Raw genomic sequence first — 24,381 nt, 5'->3', positions numbered from 1 at the left:
GGGAGGCTGAGGCAGGAGGATCGCTTGAGCCCAGGAGTTTGAGGTTGCTGTGAGCTAGGCTGACGCCACGGCACTCTAACCAGGGCAACAGAGCCAGACTTTGTCTCAAAAAAAAAAAAGAAAACCTGTGAAGTTCTGGTTCTAGTAATTGCACAGTGGCTTGTACTGGACTAATCCCCATGCAGACAACAATTACAAACTAGTGACAAAATATTCAAAACATTATTTAAAGGCACTGGAGGATGACCCAAATCAAGGATAAACTGTAGGTTCTTTGATCCTTGAAAGGAGCCACAGTGGACAAGATTCACATTTAAACAGCGTTTCCTGTGAAGGCCGTCTGCATGGCACTGGACATCTGGAACTCAGGCAGGGAACTGAGGGTGTATTTGCCTGAGGACTCAGACAGACTCTGGAACTGCCAGAATAGCTGGAAACTAAATGGAAAACCCTCAGAAAAGAGGAAGTCGGAAAATATAAATTCCTCTCAAATCTTTGGTTGATCTCTTAATTATATATGCACAGGGGAGTCTACAAGGAGCCCGGGGACCAAACAACAGCTGCACGGCTAAAAGACCTGAGCACAAATCTCGGCTGCCACACACCACAGGGGAAACTGAGTTTGGAGTTTAAATCCTACCACGTTGAAGGCGCGAAACACCTCAGGTTTCCATTGAAATTTTCACAGGAGTAAAGACTATGTCTCAGGGCCACAATATTCAAGCTAGGGCTAAGAGAAATGCTGAAATAAACTCTCCCTGATGTAGTTTTAAAATTAAGCCTCCTTTAGTTCAAAGTGAACCACCAATAATCTAGCCACCTGTTAGAACCAAACTTAACCTTCATTACAGAAAACAGAATTAAGAGTCTCTTCAACATATCTTCCACCAATGCCTAATACACAGTAAAAATATTTTATGCAAAGACAAAGAAAAATTTGATCCACACCAAGAGAATAACCATTCAATAGAAATAAACACACAAATGATCTCGACATTGCAACTAGCAGGCAGGAACTTTAAAATAACTATGATAAATATGTTAAAAAGTGTAGAGGGAATGATGAATATAATGGAAAAAGAGATGGGGAATTTCAGGAACAAACTGAAAACTTTAAGAAAAACAATCAATTGGAAATTCTAGAAGTATAAAATACAATACTCTAAATCAAAAATTCACTGGGTCAGATTAACTGCAGATAGGACACAAGAAAAGAAAGGATCAGAGAATTTTAAGACTGACCTGTGCTGTCCAAACTGAAACACGAGAGGAAAAAAAAATAGGAAAAAATATACAGAGCCCCAGTGACCAGTGGACTAGTGGGGCTATATGGTTTACTATATAGTCATGAGCTATGTAACAATGTTTTGGTCAACAACAGACCACATATATAACTGCAGTCCCATAAGATTATACTGGAGCTGAAAAATTCCTATCACCTAGTGATGTCATGGAACAACATGTTACTCACATGTGTGGGATAATATCAGTGTAAACAAAGCTACTGTGTCAGAACAGCATAACTATGTACAGTACATAATACTTGATAATGACATTAAACAATTATGTTACTGGTTTATGTATTTTACTATGCTATATCTTTTCCGTTATTTTACAGGTACTCCTTCTACCTATTAAACAAAAAATTAATCATAAAACAGCCTGAGGCAGGTCCTTCAGGAGATATTACAGAAGAAGGCATTTTTGTCATAGGAGATGACAGCTCCACATATTATTGTCCCCGAAGACCTTCAGGTGGTACAAGATATGAAGGTGGAAGACAGTGATACTGATGATCTTGACCCTGTGTAGACCTAATGTGTGTGTTTGTGTCTTAGTTTTTTAACAAAAAAAAATTTAAAATGTAAAAAAAAAATGAAATTTTTTTAAAATAGAAAAAAGTTTATAAAATAAGGATAGGAAGAAAGAAAATATTTTGCACAGTTGTACAATGTGTTTGTGTTTTAAGCTCAGTATTATTACAGGAATCAAAAATTTTTAAGTTTACAAAGTAAAAAAGTTACAGTAAACTAAGGTTAATTTATTATCAAAGAATGAAAACTATAAGTTTAGTGTAGTCTAAATGTACAGTGTTTATAAAGTCTACAGTAGTGTACAGTAATGTCCTAGGTCTTCACATTCACTCACCACTCACATATGACTCACCCAGATCAACCACAGTCCTGCAAGCTCCATTCATGGTAAGTGTCCTATACAGGTCTATCTTTTTTTATTTCTTATACTATATTTATATTGTACCTTTTCTATGCTTAGATATGTTTAGATACATAATAGTTATCATTATGTTACAACTGCCTATAGTATTTGGTGTAGTCACATGCTGTACAGGTTTGTAGCCTAGGTGTGTAGTAGGCTATACCATCAAGGTTTGTGTACGTACACTCTATCATGTGCACACCACGACAAAATCGCCTAACGATGCATTTCTCAGAACATATCCCCATCATTAAACAACACATGACTGTAGGCATAATTAGAGTTTTAGAAAACCAAGAGAGACAAAATGGAGCAGAAAAAACAATTAAAGAAATAATAACTGAAAAATTTCCCAATTTGATTAAAAAATCAACCCTCAGATCCAGGAAGCTCTTTGAATACAAAGTAGAAAAAGTATAAAGATAACTACTCATAAGCATAGACTCAAACTTCTGAAAGCCAAAGATAAAGAAAAATGGTTAAAAGCAGCCAGTGGAGGAGAGAAAATGCATAAAGGAGAACAACAAAAATGACAGCTGACTTGCTTTCAGAAACAATACAAGCCAGAAGACAATGGAACATACTGAAAGTGATGAAATAAAACTGTTAACTTAGAATTCTATATTCAGTAAATGAAGACAAAATAAAGACATTTTCAGATAAATTAAGTCTGAGTAACATGTTGCCATTTGGCCCATGCTAAAAGTTCTTCTTTAGGCTGAAGGGAAATATATAACATGAAAATTCAAATATACAGGAAGGAAGAGCTCTGGAAATTATAAATATGTAGATAAATGTAAAATATTATTTTAAGTTCTCTTTTTAAATTCTACATATAAGACAATTGACTATTTAAAATAAAAATAATAATGGTGCTTTGTGGAATTTATCTCTTATGTAGAAGTAAGCTATGACAATAAAAGCACAAAATGTAGGAAAAAGAGTACATGTTAGTAAATCAAGGTAGACTGTGGTAAGTCAAGGATGTATATTGCAATCTCTAGAGTAACCACTAAAATAGCAATATGAAGAAACAGAGCTAAAAGGTTAATAGAGTAGATAATACTGAAACAAAAAAAAAAACTCAGTTAACCAAAAAAAGACAGAAAAGAATTAACAATAGAACAATTAACAGAGAATACAGTAGATAAAATAAATAGCAAAATGGCAGATTTAAACCCAACCATATCAATAATTACATTAAAGATTGTTGGACTTGGATAAAAAAGCAAAGTCCAATTAGCATGTTATTTACAAGAACTAGACTTTTAATTTAAATAGATGGAAAGTTTGAAAATAAAAGTAAGAATCAAGATATACCAGGCTAATTACTAAGAATAAGAAAGCTGAGATGGGTGTATTAGTACCAACAAAGTGGACTGTAAGATGAAGTACATTACCAAAAATAAAGCAGGTTATTGCATAATAATAAAAGAATACATTCATAAAGACGTAAGAATCCTAAATATGTGTGCATCTAGTAGCAGAGCTTCATAATATATAAAGCAAAATTTGACAGAACTAAAGGGAAAAATAGGCTGATTCACAATCTTAGTGATTTTAATGTTCTCTCAGCAACTGACAGAACAAGTAGGAAAAAATCAAAAAAGATACAGAGAATTTGGAAAATTATATCAACAAACATGATCTAATTGAAAATAATAGACTATACATCCAAAAACTACAGAGCACACATTCTTCTCAAATGCACATGCAACTTTCACCAAGATAGAACAAATTCTGGGCCATAAAAAAAGTAAATAAATGTCAAAATTTTCAAATCAGAGACACTGTGTTCTATGACCACAATTAAATTAAATTTAAATTAGTACCAATAAGGTATTTAGAAACCCTCCCCAAATATGTGAAAATTGAATAAAATACTTTTAAATAATCCATGAATCAAAGAATAAATCACAAGTGAAAATAGAAAATATTTTGAACCATAGATAATATAAAATATATATATTAAAATCTAAGGAGTATAGCAAAAGCAATCCTTGCAGAGAAATTTATTTTTTAAATGCTTATATTAGAAAGTCATGATCTAAGCTTCTACCTTAAGAAGGTAGTAAAAGAAAGTAAACCCAAAATCATTAGAAGACAGGAAATAGCAAAAAAAATAGAGCAGAAATCAATAAAATAGAAAAGGAACATATTAAAGGAAAATAGCAAAGGTAAACATTGGATCTTTTGAAAAATTAATAAACATGATACATCTCTAGCTAATCAAGAAAATTAAAAAAACACAAATTATGAATATCAGAAATGGCAGAAGGTACACAGCTACAGATCCTGCAAATATTAAAAGTATAATAAGGAAATGTTAAAAACAATTTTATGTAAATAAATCTGACAACTTAGATGACGTGGAAAAATTTCATGAAAAATCAATTTACCAAAACTAATTCAAGAAGAATGGAAAATCTAGGGAGCCCTTTTCTACTTAAAAAGTTAAATTTTGTTTATAAAACTTTCCCACTTAAAAACCTTCAGGTCTGGAAAGCTTCATTGGTGAAGTCTACCAAAAATTTTGGGAAGAAATAATATGAATTTTACACAAACTCTCCTAGAAAACGGAGAAGAAGAAAACACTGCCCACCACATTTTATTAGATCCAGCATAACCCTGATTTCAACACCTTAAAAAAGCATTATAAGTGAAGAAAATTTAGACACCTATCACTCTTGATCATAGACATAAAAATCTTTAACGAAATATTCGAAAATGGCTGTAGCAGTAGATATAAATGAGCTTAACGTATCATGACCCAACGGGAGAGGCGGAAGGCAAAGCTAAGCCAGACGTAACTGGAGGGCAGTCACGGAGAAGGATCGGGAAGAAAAGGGAAAGGGCGGAGAGTCAGGAGGGCGCGATGGCTCCCAGGGTGTGGCAGGGGCTGGGCAGGGAAGGGAGGCGGGAGCGGCCGGAAGTGAACAGTGGAAACGGCCCCTCCCCGCAGCGCGTCTGCTGCCCTGCAAGGCCCGGTGCAGCTGCTCACGACACAGGACCTGTTGGGGCGCTGCGGCCTTCTAGGGCCGTGACAGAGGCTGTGTCCGTACGCCACGTACACAGAGAGGGCGCGCGCGCGCTTCCCCCAGAACTCTGGTTCCCTGCAGGAAACATCCTCAGGAACAGCCTCTTCCTGAGCCGATTCCCAGCCAGCCCCAGCGCTCCTCGCTCAGTCTGAGCGGTCAGTCCTCCCGCTTTCCCTGCAGTCCTCCCGGAAGTCCTGCGGAGGGCGCCCCTCGCAGCCCCTTTCCCTGCCCTGCCTTCCGTCTCCCCTCCCGTGCTTCCCTTTCCAGCCCGGCTCCTGACTGCCTCCTGACTGCCTGCCTGCCGTCTGTTCACCACTCCCCTTCCTGGAGTCCTCCTTCAACATCCAGCCCGTTGCTCCAGGGGACGCCTTCTCTGCGTTCCACGATTGGGTCCCTCCTCTTCCTCACGCTTCCCTGGAGGGCTCAGCTGTCAAGCCGCATGTCTACCACTCATGGGCACAAACCAACATCCGCGGTCTCCCTTCGGTGTGAGCGTTGCCTCCCCGGGCAGGCGATGGAGGACTCGCGTCTCGCGTCTCGGTGGGCAGCTCAAGCAGACCTGCCTAGGCTGAGCTCACCCGCTCCCTCCGCCCAGGAGGCCTCCCCAGCCCCTTCTGACCGGTAAAGGGTGCTGAGCTAGCACTGGCCAACTGAGACAGGCCTGAGGCAGCCTGAGCAAGGCTGAGAGACGCATACGGGGTGGGCTAATCTAAGGGCTACACTGCCCTGGGAGGTACCGGAATTTGGGAGGAAAAGAGGAAGAATACACAGACCAAAAATGGCCATGGATTTTCAATATTTAGAAACCTACATCTAAGACTGGGTTCTAAGGCGGGCTTTCTCCAGGCACAGAGGAAGTCACTGTGGCTCCTTGGGAACAGCAGACGACACCGCTGGGGAGTTAGCTGGCTCACCCTAGAGCGCGGGCCATGGCCTCCTTCTCCTACGGGCAGCACCGGAGGGGCCTCTTGCTGTCTCTGCTGCCTTGGCCGCACTGCAGTGGACATGCAGCTAAAAGGGATGCCACGTGATTCCAGGAGGCAGTATTTCATTCCACACTGAAGCCCAGATGTATTCTAGACGGGTTGTTTTACACACACACACACACACACACACACACACACACACAAGCCCCAAATCCTAAAACATCAACTGTGATTTTTAAAAAAGAAAAAAAAGCAAAAGCAAAAACACGTACCTAGCTTCTTTTTAATCGAGGCAGGACTGTTCACTCTGAACCATTCTATCAGAAACGGCTGTCTGCTGTAGACCATCCCCGCACACATATTTTGTTAAGCTCTTGCTGTGGGCTCGGCACTGTGCTGAGTGCCATGGAGAACACGGGTGAAGGACACTTGCCCCCAGCCCTCGAGGGCGTAGGAAGCATCTGCACCGCCTCCTGGCTCCCACCTGCTCCTCCACTGGGGCCACTGCTGCCCTGCCTACGGCCTCACAGAGCCGAGGGAAAGTTTGTGCATCTAGCTCACAAGAGACTCATCTGACCAATGGTGTTTTCTAGAACAGCAAAAGCCCCAAACACAGAAGGGAGCTTGAGTGAGAAGCCAAGGCCTCCTCCTGAGCTTCAGGTCCTGCCCTGTAATATGGACTCAAGGAATCCCAGGGAGGTGGCAGGAAAAGCCGTCACGGAAACCATGAAATGCCAGTTTTCACCTATCCAATTAGAAATAATGATTCCACTTCTCAGACTCCACCGTAAGGAAGTACTCAGAATAAACACAGCATGATCTGGTAAAAACAGGGTGAAATATTTTAAACCACCTAAATGTCCAATAATAAAATTTGGTTGTACATGTTGAGGCCCATCCATTCAAAGAAAGAGCGTGTAGAGCCTTGCACGTGCTAACTGTCTGATAAATATTTGTTGACTAAATATTAATATTTTCAAAGAATAACAGTGATGTTTCTTACAATGCTGTGGAAAAAGGATACAGAACTGTGGCTCACGCCTGTAATCCTAGCACTCTGGGAGGCCAAGGCAGGAGGATCCCTCGAGGTCAGGCGTTCAAGACCAGCCTGAACAAGAGCGAGACCCCGTCTCTACTAAAAATAGAAAGAAATTAGCTGGACAACTAAAAATATATATAGAAAAAATTAGCCGGGCATGGTGGCGCATGCCTGTGTTCCCAGCTACTTGGGAGGCTGAGGCAGGAGGATCGCTTGAGCCCAGGAGTTTGAGGTTGCTGTGAGCTAGGCTGACGCCACGGCACTCTAGCTCAGGCAACAGAGCAAGACTCTGTTTCAAAAAAAAAAAAAGGATACAGAACTGTAAATATAGTACTATAAGGCTTGCAAATATTGTGTTTATTTTAAAAACACAAGAAGAAAATGTTTAAAATTCACAAAACTAAAATTATAATTATATCTGAGAGATGCAATTTGAGTGAGTGACTTTTAGTCTCCTCTTTATAGTTGTGAAATATCATCCAAAATCAGAAAATAGTGAAAGATTTGTTTGAAGAGTCCAGTGAGGCCCCAGTGCTTGGGCCCCACAAGTGTCCAGTCCATCCCCTCGGTCTCCATCGCCCCCTCTTACCGCGGGGCAGGCCTCACAGGTGTTCTTCCTGCACTCCAGCCTGAATCCAGGGACGGCCCCCGCCTGCACGGTGCAGCGGCATGTTGTGCACACATCGACCATCACGCTCTTCCCGGGCTGCAACGAGAGACACAGGGTCAGGCTCCCTGACCCTCAGACCCCCGACTCTCCCACTCACCCGGTCCCCATGAGCCATCGCCTGCCCACCCACAGCTCCCACGAGCCATCACTCTGATGCTCCTCCTGTCTCAGGTGCTCCCCTACCTTCCCGTCCTCCCACCTCCAGCGTGGAGACGGTGAGAGAGAGAGCGTTCATGCCAATGAGGCAGCTGGGGCAGTGGGAGAGGGGACAGACTGGAAGTGCACAACGTACGCCACAACTTCAGAGTGCAGAGGCACTCTGTGTGCAGAAGAAATGCCCACGTGCCTGGGGCCGGGCCCTAGAGAGCCGGGCTGCAGGCAGTGGGCAGTGCAGCTGGGGGTAGGTCTCCCTCGTTCCTTTCATTTACACTTTAGAAGGGCTTGGCTGCTACCCTTCCCACAGTGTCCCCTTCCCTGTCCCCACCACCTGCTCCGGAGAAGGGGGCAGCAGCTCACCCCGATGACGGTGCCGTTGAGCATGCAGGCCTGCACGGGCTCTGGGGAGAGAGAAGTGCACGGTGAGAACACACCTTGGCAAGACAGGTGCGCACTGTTCCCTTTGGGTCTTCTCCACCCGTCCGGACCTCCCTCCCCTGTCCGCTGGTCCTCCCCCACCCTAGCCCACCTCAAGGTACCGGGTATCCTACTGCCAGAGCCCATGGCAGTCTCCCTTTCCCCAGACCTGACTCCTCCCACCCAGCAAGAAGAGCCCTGTTCATTCTCAGGGCGACAGCGCCGGTTTAAGTGAATTTACATTTAAGGAATGAGTGTGAGGATGTTTGGGTTTATGAAAGAATGAAACTCTGTTCTTGAAACTTTGAGTCCACAGAGAAAGTCGTGCAAAGAGTTCAGAGCAGGGTGGTGGAGAGAATTGTTTCTGTTGTTGTTGGCCTTTGTTTGTCAGCGGGGTCAGGGGTGGCAAGTTGGAATGCTGTCCCCTGGGTGAGGCATTACGGCCTATAACTGGAAAGGTGGCCTCTCTCCAGAATCGGAGAAGCCCGGGGTTGAACCCCAGTTTACCACTCGCTGACACTGTGTGAGCAATGGAGGCGGTGCCACCGCTCGCTGCTGTGAGGATCGCGTGAGACGATGGTAAAAGCCGCCGTGGAGCACGGTGCTGGGCACAGAGGGGCCTTCAGGAAGTGTTATTTTCTCATTGTATTTGCTTTCTCACACAAGCGTTAGGACAGACAGGAAGAGTCGATCTGCCCATTGCCCTGAGTTGCTAAAAAGGCAAAGCATCAGGAGCCAGAGCGAGGGAAGGCCTGAAGGCGGGGCCTTACCACAGCGACAGCTGGGGCAGCAGCCTGTGGTCCCGCAGCTCAGCTGGAAGCCCAGGGGGCAGGTGGGGACATCTAGCTGGGGGCAGGAGATGTTCCTGCTCTGCACGAAGACCTCCTCCTTCACTTGCACACACTCGTGGACGACGCAGGGGTTCCTGGGGGAAGCCCAGCGGGAGCCGACCTGCAGAGCACCCTCGTTAGTACCCTGTCCTGGGCCGGGCTGGGCCCAGGTCCCGAGGGAAGGTCGCTGTTCCCTCGGGGGTTGGTCTGGGCCCTGGGGGTGAACCCCGGCTTAACGTCTAAGTCCCACCACAGGGCAGGGCCCACAGTGGGAGTGACAAGGCACATGCAGAGAGTCTGGGCCAAAATTGCCCTGCCCAGGATCCTAGCTCAGAGTCATGTGTTCTCCTACAGCCACCGTCTTCAGCCACCTGAGTAAGCAACTTAGGGAAGCCAGGGGACACACTTTCCATCCTCAGCACTGGTGCGAGCTGAGCCCAGACACTCCAGGTGCTCTGGCCGGGAAGCAGCAGTGTGGGCTTCAGGGCGGGGGCGCTTTGCGGGGAGGGGTGCAAAGGGGAAACTCAACCCACTCCCAGCCTGGCACTACTTCCCACCCTTGGGGAGACGGCGGGAGACTGGGAAGACAGGCCTTGGACCCCTACAGTCCCATAATCTGGCCCTGAAGGATCTGGGGCTGTGCATGGGCGGCTGGGCCTCTGGGGTTGGCTCTCCAGGCAAAGGCCCCTGAAAGGGCCCAAGACCCCGGTTGAGGAAAGTCACCAGGAGGACCTGCCCAGAAGATGCACAGGCGCGCCGTCTGTGTGGCAGCACCAGGGGCACAAGCAGGTGCTTTCTGCCACCCATCTCAGGCCCCGACCACGTCTCTCAGCAGCTGCTCACTTTCTTCTCCTTCCAGATGAGGAACAGAAAGTGCCGGACACTTTACCGCCATTCTCCCCACCTCCCAGTTCCAGCTCATGACAACCAAACCTCCCCGCTGCAGGCCTGACTCCAACCTCTGGGCCCTCCCTCCTCTGATTAGTTACTGGCTGAGCCCTGGCCACAGGATCCAGTAAGAGGACCCACTGCCACCCGCCTTCTGGCCACTGGCATGTTTCCAGCAGCAACACCATGGCTGGCACCCAAGTCTTTGGGTAAGAAGGAGACTTGGGCTGGAGGAGAGAAGCCCAGCTCACCTACGTTCTGCAAACACTGACGAGGGGCGGGGCTCAGTGCACCCTGAAGGGAGATAAGAGATGGGGAGAGGCGGGGACACTGAGCCCCCAAGGGACTGGCTGTCTGCGCCACTAGGATGGGTGGCCTCTGATCTGAGCTGGCCCCTGGCCCTGGGGAAGAGGGACAAGAGTCCAGGACGGACAGGAGCAGAGGCATGTAAAGGTGAGGGGGACGGGAAAGGGAGCCCCACAGGCCACTCGGACTCCAAGGGGGAGGTGGAGAGCCACGTAGGGAAGCCCAGGGAGTCACTCCGCTATCACTGTGGAGGAGAAGGGCAATGGCTGGGTAGGAGATGGGCGCATTCAGGGCCGGGCCCATCGACCCTTCGCCTCTCTCTAAACAAAGTGCATTTGGTTCTACCTGGAGGAGACAGCGGGAAGTCCCTTAGGGGCACCTCACATCCTTCCAGCACCTGCTCCCAAGGCTACCAGGGCTCAGCACTGCCCTCCTCATCCTTCCATCAGAGTACAGGAACCGTGGTTACCCTAGCATCTGGGCCAAATTCCCCAGAGGCCGCCTCTGTGTTTAGGAAAATGGCTTGATAAGCATGAGAGCCAAAGAGTGCATCTGAGGGCCGCAGAGGAGACAGCTCAGCTGCTCTGCGTTAGAACAAGGGCCGTGGCGGGCTGGGGGCAGGAGAGGACAGCAGCGGGGAGATGGGGGCTGGCAACGCGGCGAGACGCTGCAGCTGGACCTGCAGAAGTAGCTGAGGGACAGCGGTAAGAGGAACACTGTTCACTTCTCTGGGTTGTAAATCTCTCCACCCCCCAAAACCATGAGAGAGGTTTCAGTGGAAATCAGTGAAAGGACTTGAGGGCCCTGCCTGGGTCGCCGTGGTCCAGAACAGCACTTGCAGCTGTGGTGCTCTGGAGTGGGGGCAGGCGCACAGCACACGCAGGGTGGCAAGGCCATCCTCCAAGCAACACCCAGATTCACAGGTGAGCGGGAGAGCATGAATCCCCCTGGGAGGTCAGAGAACTCTTAGGGCGGAGTTGGGCTTCTCCCCAAATCCACAAAATGGGAAGTCTGAAGCAGCCCTAACTAGTTCTAAGGGATGAGGTAATCCCAGTTGATACCTGGATAATCCTAACAGCTGGGTCAAACTCTCTGTGGGGAAAGCAAAGGGCGGGGAATGAGATAAAGCCAAGGTCTCCGCTGCCCATGGAATGGAATCCCAGGCTGCCTCCTTCCCTCCCTCCCTGGGGCCCAGACCTACACTCTTCCAGAGAGACTGGGAGTCGCCCCGGGGCGAGCCAGTCACCACCTCACAGGCAGACGGCAGGCACCTTCCACAGCACTCGCCTTCGTGCAGGACATAGGTGAAGCCCTGGGAGATGAGAAAGCAGAGTGAGGTGGGGCCAGCCCCAAGTACACAGGTGTACTTACCTCCTCCCCACATGCTCTGAGCCCTGGCGTTTCCAGAGAGCCAGCTGGACTGGACATTTTCACCTTTCTTACCAACCAGCCTCAGGACCATGCCAAGAAGTGATTAGGAAGCATCCAGACTAGTGACCACTGAGTCTCACACCAGCTGCACAGACACAACCCTGCCCCCTTAACACCAAGATCCAGTTCATGGGAATACTGAAGACAGTCCAGAGTTCACTTAGCAGCAGCCAGCTAACCTGACCTTTATCATGGCCAAATCTAGGCACTCGTTGATGGGGGAGAACAGTCAGGACCCCTGGGACCTAGTCTCCGCCATGACAGGGCTAGCCACCTACGCGAGATGCGAATGCTGATCCCAGTACCTCATACCCGCGTGCAGAGCTGTGCTTCCCCAGGTAGTTACTTGGCATTTGCCTAGTAGTTTATGGGGTACAGTATTCTTTGCAAAGGAAAGGTGAGATGAGAGAGCAACAGAGAAAAACCTTCCCCAGAAAGCCTGCCAGGGAGACAGCATCCTCGGACTCTGACAGCCCACCTTGCCTCTACAAGGTCCCCCAAACTGGCCAGAGCATGAAACTTGAATTGAAACCCACCTCTGAAAAGTCTGAAGCCATGTACAAAGAAGAGCAAAACAATGACAGTGTGGTTTAAGAATGGAACTAAGAAGGTCTAACATCCGCCCAACCTGAAGACACATGCCACTGAAAAAACAAATTCCTAAGTTATTTAGCAGCATGACCCTTCGAGCACAACTGCTGTCACTAAATGGAGGTGGGAGACATGAGCTCTGTCCCTTGTCCCCTGCTGTGACCCACGGAGCACGTTTTGAAGCCCTTGTCCCTGGGTCAACCTGGCCCTTGCACACTGGAGCTGCCAGTTGTCCTAGCCTGACAGAACAAGCCCCAGCTTGGAGTCAGGACGTTCTGAGCTGTAGAGCTCAGACCCGCTCCATTCCCCATGGCAGTGTAAGCGGGAAGAACAGTGCTCCCTCTTCTTCCCCCCAGGAGTGTTGCAAGGCTGAACGGAAGGGAACGGACTGCCCTCAGTTCCTCAGGACACAGCTCCCAAAGCCTGAGTCTGACTCTGGGGTCGGGGGTGAGGAGTCGGGTGGCCTAGTCTTCAAAGAAAGACTCCTCAAAGGCATAAACAAGGTGCCGAATTCCTCTTGCCGTGCACGTAGAAGCAAGGCCTGGACACGCAGTCACTCCAGAACACTGGGGAGCTGGCAACACCCTCGCCTGCTGACATCACATTTCCTACATGAGGGGCAGAGAACTAGAAAGGGGCTCCGGGACAGTGTATTTCTGAAGACCGGTGTTCTTCTTATTTTCCTGCCACAACATAGACAACGAACGGACTTGTGTGAGTGAGCTCGAATGTCTCCGAGGTCAGACCAGAGCTGGTGCGGTGCTACCCCTTAGAAGAATGAAGTCTGAGACACTCTGTAACTTACACGGCATGGACCAAGCCCGACCTCCCGCATCCCCTCAGCTGCAGCCACGAGGCCTCCTCCTGCTCCTCAGAAGAGGTGGGCACTCGGCCTCTAAAACAGGGCATGCGATTCCTTGCAGCAAGCACATGGTCAAAAGTTCCAGAACTGCTGCCTCCTCCACTCATCCCCTGGCCTCCACACGCATCTTTCTAGAATTGCCTCCAGCACCACAGCCTCTGGACAGCTGCGTGTCCAGGGCCTGAACCCTGCCCAGAAGTCAACTGGGCCAGAGCAGGAACTGCATAGAGGACCCGGCCACTGGCTGAGCTGAGCCCATCGACTCTCTCCTTGAGAAGTTAATCCACAAAACACAAAGATTGACTAAGTCAGATTGGACAGGGATGAGCCCCGCGTCTGAAAAGCCATGTAGAGTTGAAGCCAGGTTCGACAAAGCCATGTGCAAATGAAATGTATGAGAAAACAAAACTTCCGCATGGAGGAAGCTGGCCTGCAGGGGGGCTGAAGTAGGTGGACAGCGGGAAGATTCAGGGTCTCCTGGGACAAACGGAGAGAAATGCTACAGGACCACAGCATCCATCTACATGTCCTGCGTGTCATGTCCGGGAGAGTCCCCATATGTTTTCTATAAACTCCCTTTTTATTTCAGCTAGCTTGAGTGAACTCTAGTCTTTGCAATCAAAATTCCCCACTGAAACACAAAATATTTTGGGTGCCAATTTTCTAAAAATGACCTCCAACCAGCACTCTGTTTGTTTGATAGCATGTTATTTCCATGGCTTCCCATGGCTTGTGGGAGAAGATGAAGACCAAGGGGGTTCCGAAGCTCGGTGCTCCCCAAAGGAACAGCTGGTTTCCACGGCATCAACCTCTCCCAAAGGTCCCTGGCAATTCGGCTCATTCTCAGTACCAGCAACGCAGGCAGAACAGTGGAAGAGTGAAATGGACTGTCTCATTTTCAGATTTACTCTCATGCCCTCTCTGTCATCAAACCAATCACCTCTAAAATATCGTCAGGAACGTTGTCTTCACTACTGTTAGCATTTACAAAAGCAACCACAAGATGTTGCCCTTGCCTGCCCCAGGAGCCCTTCTTTTCGCATAATTATCTACTGATAATGGTTGAGTAATAATAATAGCATTAAACCAGCAAGCAGAATTTGACCCCCAGTTCTCCCTGCAGACCATTGCTCCCTTTTTTTAGGGTCTGATCAGTCTTAAATTTGCAAGAATAGGCTGCCTCAGAACACACAGCAGCCTTAGAGGCAAGGCCACCACAAACTGAATTTGGAGAACAGTGATCATGTTTTCCGTACCTCAAATTATAAACATGGCCTGAAAATCAACAGTCTATGTGGCAACACTATAGTGCATTGAAACCAGGACAATCCCAGAAAATTCAGGACATATGAGGTCTGTCCGGAAAGTATCCAGCCACTGTTAATATAACGAGAATGATTGCGCGGCTGGATACTTTCCGGACAGACCTCATATGTCTGTTCTAGAGATAGGCTAAGGTGATATCTGAAGGTGGAAGAAACAGGAAAACATCAAGTCCTTTTTTCTAGGCATTTAATCCTCTCCGTCTCTGCTTAAACCAACTCCACCACGCGCCTCTGGACTTACAACCTTAGAACAGACCAGACTGTCAGCCAAGGATTGAGTCAAGAAGGATGACATGATGACACAGCCATCCTTTTCTCACACTCCTCTCTTTTTATCCAGCCTTGAGCCAGAGGTTACTAAGGGCCTTTCTTGCCCCTTCCTGAGGTGGCCTCCTCTACTCCTCCGCCCTGATGGCTGCACACAGCGGCCCCTCCGCCCCACTCACCGGCCGACAGCTGTCCTCACAGGGCTTCTGGGAGCACTGGGCCACGCGCAGGCCCATCACAGCATCCTCCGTGTCCGTGCAGGTGCACACGTCGCAGCCCTCCTCCCAGAACTGGCCCACGGGGTAGATGGTGCCTCGGTGGACACACACCTGCAGACACAGGTTTCCATGAGTGGCTCATTTGGTTCATCCATACAGCCAGTTAGGAAGCATCTGCTCCGCAAAAGCTGCTAGGGGTGCTGAGAATGCAGCCACTGATAAAACCAATGTGTCCCTGATGCATGCAGGGATGCTTATGAAGTGGACTTCGTCGTCTTCCCTTCCCTGCCCACGAGTCTTAGAAAAGCCATCCCCAGTCTACGCTGGGCTGGCCCTTTGTGAGGTCCACAGACTCGGATATACACGCTCGCTGCCTTGGTCTGGTTTCATCACTGCCTTAACTGCATTTACCTCCTTCCCATGTCACACAGAGGCTGTACCCAAATTCCCAGACACAGTAATGTCCTTGGACTTGGAGTCCATCCACAGCTAGCCCTCTGCCCCCTTTGGAGTAGATTGAAGGTAAAGGATGACTGGGCAGGGGCTATGACTGTTTGTCCCCTCGAGGCCCACAAATGACAAGGAACATACAAGCAAAGACTCTAGGGTGCAGAGTACGGGACATGTTTAAAAGACAAGAGACCTGTTTGAAAGAACCCCAGGCTACGGTAGGAATGTGGGAAATGAGATTACAAAGGTCGGTTGGAATGGGAACGTGGACCGCCTGGGATGCGAGCCACCTGCAATGCTCGGGCACTATTCCACAGGAATGAGGTGCTGGGGAAGCTGTTTGATCAGGGCACTTAACGGCAGTTTTGAAATTAATCGCTAGCATGCCCTCCAAAGCTACACAAAACAAGTCTCTACCCTCGTTCACAAAACAGCAGTGCAAATGTTTTTAAACATTATCATATATCTTCTCAGTCTTTCAGCTTCTGTATACTGAGCTTATTGAATGAGGCCTCTTGTTCTTTTTTACTAAGCAGACTGCTAGAAAAGCATCATCATCCCTATGGAGAAGAATTTATCAAAACCTAGCAAAATTGTGTGTATTTGCCACGTGACCCAGAATCTCACTCTAGGAATCTATCCCAAAGCACACTGGCAAAAACACAAAATGACAGAGGCACGAAGCTATTTGTTACAGAATTGTTAGTAACAGCGAAAGGCTGAAGCAACTCAAATGCCCATCAGCAGTGGATTCGCTGAACAGCTAAGGTGCATCCATGCAATAGAGACTCCACAGGCACAAAACGCAATCAGGCAGCTCTCTATACACTGATACGGAATGATCTCCACTGTGCGTTGTTCAACGAAGAGAAAATTTTAAAATAGAATTTATAATAGGCTACTTTTTGTGAGAAGTAGGAAGAAATACAAATATGTAAACTTTAATTGTATTTTCAAAAATAAAAACTAATAAAAGTTATAAACTACGGGGAGAGGAAAGAACAAGGTAAAGGAAACAGGAATAGAAGTGGGATTCCTGGGAATATGTCTTGATTTATAATGTGGGCTTTAAAATCATTTAAGTGCTTTACATCATAATAGTATTACATTTAAAAGGAAATAAAAAGAAACCCCTAAAAATGGAAAACAAATTGAAATATCTGGTTAACTGGATATCAAGTCAGTGACAATCACGCAGAGAAAATAATTATTTCAAATGACATTAAAACCTAATATTTTCACTATGTATCATCAATGAGTTTTTGTTTTAGGACAAGAAGAACTGCAAAGAAATCTTAAACCACCTTCAGTAGTCATAAATTATTAGTAGTAATATTAGCACTGTTATTTTTGAAACTATTACAGGTACATTGTAAGATAAAGCAAATAAGTAATTATTTCAATTATGTTAGGAAATCAGAATCTTCAATTTAGAGGAGAAGTGATACAAGTATCAAATCAAAGAAGTTGCGTAAAAACCTGTAATTAAATTTGAATCAGAAATACCACTGAGATTATAAGCTTTTATCCTCTTTTAAAATATGTGTTTCTAATCTCTTTTCACCAAAAAGGTCTAGAGGCGATGTCGACCCAGGAGCAATAAACATTCCTGGCTCCCAGACTGTAGTGTCCAACCACCACTTTCACTAACAGGTACAAGGACTTTTTGGTGCAATGGCTGATCCAAGGACCGGGGCGGGACACGCCAAGATGAGCCTGGCACACCTTGCTGTTGCAGAAAGCAGGAAAGCTACGAAAGACTGGCGAGGCCACGTCAAGGGTTCCAGAGCCAACCTGAAGGGGTTCCTGTTTACCCCAGGTAGGATAATTTGGGTATCAAATGAGAATAAAGATTACAATCAAAATATTAACACATCTAATACATATTCATGAGTTCGTAATGATACTAAAAACAACAAACAAAAAAACTCTCTGGTCATCCTTGATGGTTGCTGTGGCATCCACTCATGACACTGAAAACTGGTACAGGAAAAAATCAAGCTTTTATCTTGCGTTTCCTGGAGTAATTTTATTTCAGGGCAACTAAAAGTAGTTGGGGGAAAATTCTTTCTCATGGAAGAATTCTAGCTAATAAACACATAAGAATTTTAGAAGTAGAGGAAAGTCACAATTTTGCAACTCCTAAAGACATACTGAATCTTAGGCAGCAAACACCAATGAATATTAAAACTTAAGGTAAAATGTTGATGGGGCGAACTTCATGATGCAGAAATGGGCTGACGCCTCCTGAACCCAGGATTCAGTCTAGTCTTTAAAAGCGGGCAACTGGGCATTACGTGCCTCACGGTCTGCTGCAATGGGAAGCACGCAGCATCCTCTGTCACGTATTCTTGCCTCCCCCAAAACTGCACTTGAACGTAATTAATCCCCTCGGTCTAACTTCTAGTTTACCGGAAATATAGGGGATGGAGGAGCACGTTATGCAAGCTCATGAGGGAGCTGTTAGCCAAATCCAGAATTCATGACATTCTACAGGGCAATGACCCAGCTCCCCCAACAAATCCAAGGCATAAAAATGGGAGCGGGGTTGCTATAGTTACAGAGACATAAGAAACATTAATAGAAGAAGGGCAAGGCAGGAGGGGTGGGCGGGAAGAGGAGAAAGAGAATAGAGACACAAGACCAGCAGCAATCGCAGCCTCCTAGACTTGCTCTGGCTTTTCTAGAAGCTACGTGCTTAGAAACCCTGAGCTAGAATCGCATCCAGAGGGGGGCAGAGGTCTAGAGCATTCCAGGCAAATGACAGTCTGTTCTAGCCCTAACAGGCTCCAGGGAAAGATAACTGTGGCTTCTCTGTGTGACTCATGTCAGGACTCCCTGTCAATCCAGCAGCTGTGACTACACTCAGGTCTTCCTGCTGCAGTTCCGGCTATTTCCAGCCCCATTCTGACACTTCCCCACCGTGCACCCACCGTCACCCTCACCCCACCAATTAAACCTCTCACGATAGTTCCTCCTGGTGGCCCTCTCCCCTATAAGACTGCCGTTTGCATTTAATATCATTTAGTGCCATCAGTTGACACTTCATTACGTTCACTTTATATACTACTGTCATATATACTAACAAGGCCGTAAGTAGGGACTGCCTCTTGCATTTCTTCCAAAGCACCTAACGTAGCTCCAGTTCTGCTATAGCACAGAAGTTTCTCAGTAGATAGCCATTAACAAAGGAATAAACTAGTAACTGATCTCTAAATAATCCATGCGATCCCATTACTTCCTTAGCTAATCTACAGATAGACTCTTTAAAAATCGGGACAATGTCTTATTCATTGTTTGTAACCTCAGCACCCAGCCATGCTTAGTACACAGTAGGTTCACTATAGGTATTGGGGATGTAGCTCAGTGGTAGAGCTTGTGCTTTGCATAGTAGGTTCACTATAAATACCTCCTGAGTTAACTAAATTTCCCCCTAGGCTGAGGTGAAATGCTGACTGCCCGCCCACCAGGCTTTGCGGCACTTGGTTTATTAGGCAGGAGGGAAGGTGGGGTAGGTGCAGATCTTCCATGAGCAGCAGGTGTTTGGCCATTGTCCCAGCCAGAGGTGAGCAGCTCCTACCTTGTCAGGAAGGCAGGTGGTTGTGGTGCAGCCACAGTCGTTGGTGGTGGCTGAGGCCAGGTACCCGAGGGGACAGCTCACCGTGGAGTTGACGCAGTTGCAAGCACACTCATACTCATCACAGCACTGGGTCTCCCGAAGGGTGGGCGTCCGGTGCGGGGGGCAGGAGGGCGGGGACTCCCTTTTGCACTCCTCCTTCCTGCAGGCTGAGGGGCAGCACGAGGTGAGCCCTGCACTCTGCCGGGGCCTCAAGCATTCGGCTATGCCGTAGGGCCCCAGGGAACTCTAGACTCAGAATACTACATCAGAAATGCACGTGAGCCCAGCTCGGGGCTGGGGACTACTCACACGGAAAAGCAGTTTGTCCACGGAAAAATAAGAACATTAATCAAAAGGAAAAACGTGAAGCCCAGAATTCTAATGGAGCAGAAGTGAAGGCTGCTCCATCCTGCTCTATCCCATTGCCATGCAAGGGCCAGGGCCCTCCCAACAGCTGACTCTCAGAGGCAACAGAGGCAGAACCTAGCTGGGCCTGGGTGCACCAGGACCTGGAAAGCACTCTTACATGCTGGTGGCTTTTGTGATTCTACCCCCGCCTCGGGACCTAGAAACACCCTACAGTCCTAGGCCCACCAACAATGTGGAATGAAAGACTGCAGCAAGCTCATCAAATCCACAGTGTACTTTTATAAATGCCAAATCCCACCCGTGTCCTTTGCCCGTGTCCCAACTTCTTTCGAATACAGTGTGTTCTCCTCCACCCTTGAGACCTCACACTTAGGAAGCCAAGTGACATTCCAAAGCAGCAGGACAAGAACTCCACTTGACCTACAGTGGGTATTCTCAGTAGCTGAACACAGAATTCGGTTTCTTGCCATGTCTTACTTTAGTCCAACCCTATGCTTACATGATAGCACTTAGTGATTAAATATATGCACCCACAGAGGGAAGAAAACCTATAAATTTGTTTGGGAGTGAGATCCAGTGATAAGGACAAGCCAAGGGGACATTCCCTCCCCTCAGTGGCACATGGGAGGGTGGGGGCAAATAAAGATCGGACCTGGGGCCTTCCGCATCTCAGCCCCAACTGCTTCTAAACATGACCCAGGAAGGAAGTGCCTGTATCTGTGCCCACACCTGGTACACCCTCGGCAGCATGCAGCTGGAAAGATTCTTTCTGCTCAGGTGTGACCTTAACCCCTCTATTCTAGATGTGCCAAACCCAGATTCCACTAACTAGAAAGCAGGAAATGACATGATCTTGGAACAGGTCCCTAAGAAAGAAGACAGCCTCCCAGGAGGCCAGGAGAAGAAGCCAAACATCCACAGAGGCCTTACCGCAGGTGAAGCTGGGTCTGCACTCGCCAGGATTGGTCAGCGTTGGCTGGAGGCCACCTTCGCAGTGAGGCACCAGGGGCGGGTCACAGCTCACCAGGTCACACACTGAGGGCCAGGAAAGAGAGACGTCCACACAGAGTTCAGAGAGGTTACTCTTATATTACCTGTGCGTGCGACACTACATTCCTATTCATGCAGACTTCTGCTGTTTTAGGTAGATGGTCATAGGGAGACGTAGATCGAGACAGAGATAGAGTTAAAAGGGGAATAATGGGTGATAGAGAGAGAGAGAGGAGATAGAGACTAGATAGATACAGGATGACAGACAGATAAATATGGGATGATAGCTGGACAGACAGACAGATCCAAGAGACACACGGAGTATTCTTATCATCTTCCCAGATCTCAGCCAACTCATGTGAATCTTCTAGACCTCAGTTTCCTCTCCTGCAAGGTGGGAACTCTACCTTATCAAGTTAGGCTGAGGATTTCATGAAATAACTAAGGCAAAGTGCCTGGCGCATTGTAGGAACTGAACAATGTCTGTAAAATGAGGGGTTTGAACTAAATGATCCTCCAGTTCTCTCCACTGCTAACATTCTCATACCTCCTTTACACGAACTATTCTCAACTCAGATCTCCCTCCCCTATGGGTCTTCCATTTATTGCTGATAAATTTTATCAGCAAAAGCAAATTTCTCAGATTATTTAATTCTCTTTTAGATCCTTGGACTATCCCTTGATCGATTTGCTCTCCTGGAAGATTTGCATCACTGCGAATTTTGCGAGCCTGTGCTTTATGTCTTCATCTGAACGATTAATAAACACATCAGACAGGACAGGGACAAGGACACTAGTGATTTCCTGCCATGTTGACCATAATTCCATCAGTCCGAATTCATTGAATTATCATCATTCAGCCCATCATTCACTTTGTAGTTTGCAAGCCTATCATGAAAGCCTCTGATAAATCACCCTCTGAACTCCAAGTGCCCTGCGTGGGGCATGCTCTACAGCTAGTGGCCTCAAAATCTTACCGAAAAGGAAGATGCCTTTGTCTTCAGTGAACCTCCGTAGCCCCCAGCGATCACACCACTATTTTATTCATGCTCTCAACCCTTGCATTTAAAAATGTATGGTAGGATTTTTCTAGAAGCCAAATCCTATTCTCCAGGGATAACTCTTTCCATTTATTTGGAAAATCTAGTCAGTCTTACCACCTCCTATCGCACACCTGCGCCTGAGAACATATCCACCTTCAGCACCAGAGTGTGGTTCACCTGGGGCTGGCTCCGGGGCCTGGAGAGACCTCCAAGGGGGGGGCACATACCACACTCGTAGTCGGGGCAGCACTGCTCTGAGTCCTGGCGGAGACGGGCCACCTCACACGGGCCACATGTGGGAGCTGCAGGAGAACGGCCACAAAAGTCAGAGAAATGAATAACATGCAGCCCGAGAAGGACTGAAAGTGTGGGATTTGGAACACTCTTGTGCACCGAGACCCAGGACAGGCTCTGTATGGTTGTCCCCTAAGGATCCAGGCCCTGGGGCCTCTGACAAATGAGCCCCTCCACATGTCCTGGTGACACCTCACATTGCCCTCCCAGGGGACTCTGAGTCTGAGCGCCAAGGTCAGACAGACAGGCAGGGTTCAGTCTGAGGGTGTCGGTGTGCAGCGCCCAGCGAGGGCAATGCAGGCCAGGCTGGTCGGGGAAATCAGCTCTCGGTGCCAGCACTTGGATCTGCTCCGCCAGGCCTGGCGACAGGTGCTGGGGGCCTTGAGGGGGCCCTTCCCCCCAGAGCACCAGGGAGGGGCGGACTCGCTCACCTCTGGCCGTGGCGCAGGGCTGCACCGTGCAGTTGATCTTGCGCCCACCGAGGCACGTGCAGAGCTGGCAGGGCTGGTGGTCCGGGACCCAGGCCTCCAGGAACTGCGGGGAAAGCGAGCTTCAGCAAGGGCGCAGGACGCTGGGGCCCAAAGCCCCGGAGCTGGCGGAAGCCAGCTCTCCCCGACCTCTGGCTCGGCTGCCTCTCGCCAGGGCCAGTTCCATGGCCGTCCCTCCGCCAGGGCCTCACAGATGAACAAAGGCACGTTGAGGGGAGGTTGTAAGGTTCTGAGAGGGAAGGGGTGGCACCGTGCCAGGGGCCTCGTATCACAGTGCCAGTCATCTCTCAGGCCAAAGGAAAAATTAAGATGTAGCTTGGAGGAAAAAAATTTCATTTGTTTCTGGAGTTACAACAATGGGGTAGGAAGAGTTGGGGGACAGCAAAGCTCTTCGAATCATCACATCCCGTTGATGCCGGAAGTGATGTTAGACGCCCGAGGGCAGTTCTCTGGCTTGTCAGATGAGGGGCCACCTGGGATATAAAGCAACTTCCTCGAGGCCGCGCACAGCCCCACAGCACAAGGCTTTGAAGTCAGGAACACCTGAAGCCCAACGTGGGCCACGTTCCTCCGGGCCTCAGTTTCCTCACCTAGAAAATGAGGTGCTCAGGCCTGCCTCACAGGACGGCTGTGAGCAGCAGGAAACCGGGCCCAGCGCTCAGCAAGAGGGATGCAGAGCTAGGACTCGGTCTCCCTCCACACTCAGCCATCAAATTAAATTTAAACAAAATTAGATTCAGGTTAAATTGCCCCTGAATAAACACATCCTCATCCAGTAGCTCAGAGGCCTCTAGCAAGTTCCCAGGTCAAGAAGGTCTTACTTAATCCATCTGCCTCAGTCAGCAATCAGTCCGCTAAGAGGGAAGATCAAAGATCCCCAAGTAAAACCTCCTCCCCCAGTGCCCGGCCCTCCCTCACAATGAGCCCGGCCCTGCCCCTGACGTCTTCCACCCAGTCCATACACAGCAACGGCCAGCACCTGAACAGCACCTGCTGCGTGCCGCTGTGTTAAGGGCTTTATCTGAATGACTCCTGTAATCCTCACTGCAATCCCATGGTGGGGACGTTTCTATTCTTCGCCCCACCTTTCAAACGCGAAAGCTGAGTTATTGGCTGGGTTGCACCGTCATCGCAACAGAGCTAGGACTGGACCCAGAACCCATGTTTTTAGCCACTATGCTCGGCTGCCGCTCAGTAGTAACTAACATTAAATACGTTCAAGATACTTTTCTAAGGGCTTTATGTTTGTTTCCTTTATTTCCCTCATAATAACCCTATCTGGTAAGTTCTATTATTATCTGTATTACAAATGATGAAACTGAGGCGCCAAGAAGTTAAGTAATGTGACCAGGTGGCACATCCAGGACTTGAGCCAGCATTCTGGCCTCTGTACCACGACTGTCCCTCACTGGTGGACATGGTGCCCACATGGGCAGGCCCAAATATAAGGTCCCCACCCTCCATCGGCTGATGGTCAGGCTGGGGAAATAAGACTCACCCACGAAAGTCTGAATGAGATAAATCGTGACACACGCTTACCACGGAATGCTACTCAGCAATAAAAAGGAACCAACCATCAAAGCACGCAGCACGGATGAATCTCAAAGGCATCGTGCTGAGCGAAGGAAGCCAGGCAATACAGGAGTGCCTACCACCTGATTCCATCTATACGAAGTCCCAGAAGATGCGAAAGGACCCACAGTGACAGAGAGCAAACCTGTGGCTGTCGGGGTCAGGGGGCGTATTAGAAAGGGGCATAGGAAACTTTGGGAGCAACTGGAATTCACTATCAGGCTTACAATGACGGTTTTCTGTATGTATGTATGTTCAAAACTCACCAAACTGTACACTTTAAATATGCGCTGTGAGCTGCATGTAAATCATACCTCAATAAAGCTTTTTTTTTTTTGAGACAGAGTCTCACTGTGTTGCCTGGGCTAGAGTGCC

The 24,381-nt window shown here is 48.0% G+C and overlaps 1 protein-coding gene across 1 annotated transcript in view; it reads right to left on the bottom strand.

Annotated features, from left to right (window-relative positions):
* The window catches only part of VWF (von Willebrand factor), a 150,183-nt gene that overhangs the window by 5,650 nt on the left and 120,152 nt on the right, over positions 1-24,381 (bottom strand). Inside the window, exons 39-47 of the mRNA XM_012637894.1 lie at positions 22,378-22,480; positions 21,880-21,954; positions 20,550-20,654; positions 19,212-19,417; positions 15,143-15,292; positions 11,689-11,799; positions 9,234-9,414; positions 8,407-8,447; positions 7,810-7,926 (exon numbers count right to left, since the gene is read on the bottom strand). Coding sequence (XP_012493348.1) covers positions 7,810-7,926; positions 8,407-8,447; positions 9,234-9,414; positions 11,689-11,799; positions 15,143-15,292; positions 19,212-19,417; positions 20,550-20,654; positions 21,880-21,954; positions 22,378-22,480 — 1,089 coding nt within the window. The remainder of the gene's footprint in view (positions 1-7,809; positions 7,927-8,406; positions 8,448-9,233; positions 9,415-11,688; positions 11,800-15,142; positions 15,293-19,211; positions 19,418-20,549; positions 20,655-21,879; positions 21,955-22,377; positions 22,481-24,381) is intronic.

This window comes from Propithecus coquereli, unplaced genomic scaffold (genome assembly GCF_000956105.1).
Source record: "Propithecus coquereli isolate 6110/MARCELLA unplaced genomic scaffold, Pcoq_1.0 Scaffold124, whole genome shotgun sequence".
Classification (NCBI taxonomy): domain Eukaryota; kingdom Metazoa; phylum Chordata; class Mammalia; order Primates; family Indriidae; genus Propithecus; species Propithecus coquereli.
This window is presented reverse-complemented; position numbering and strand designations above follow the sequence as displayed.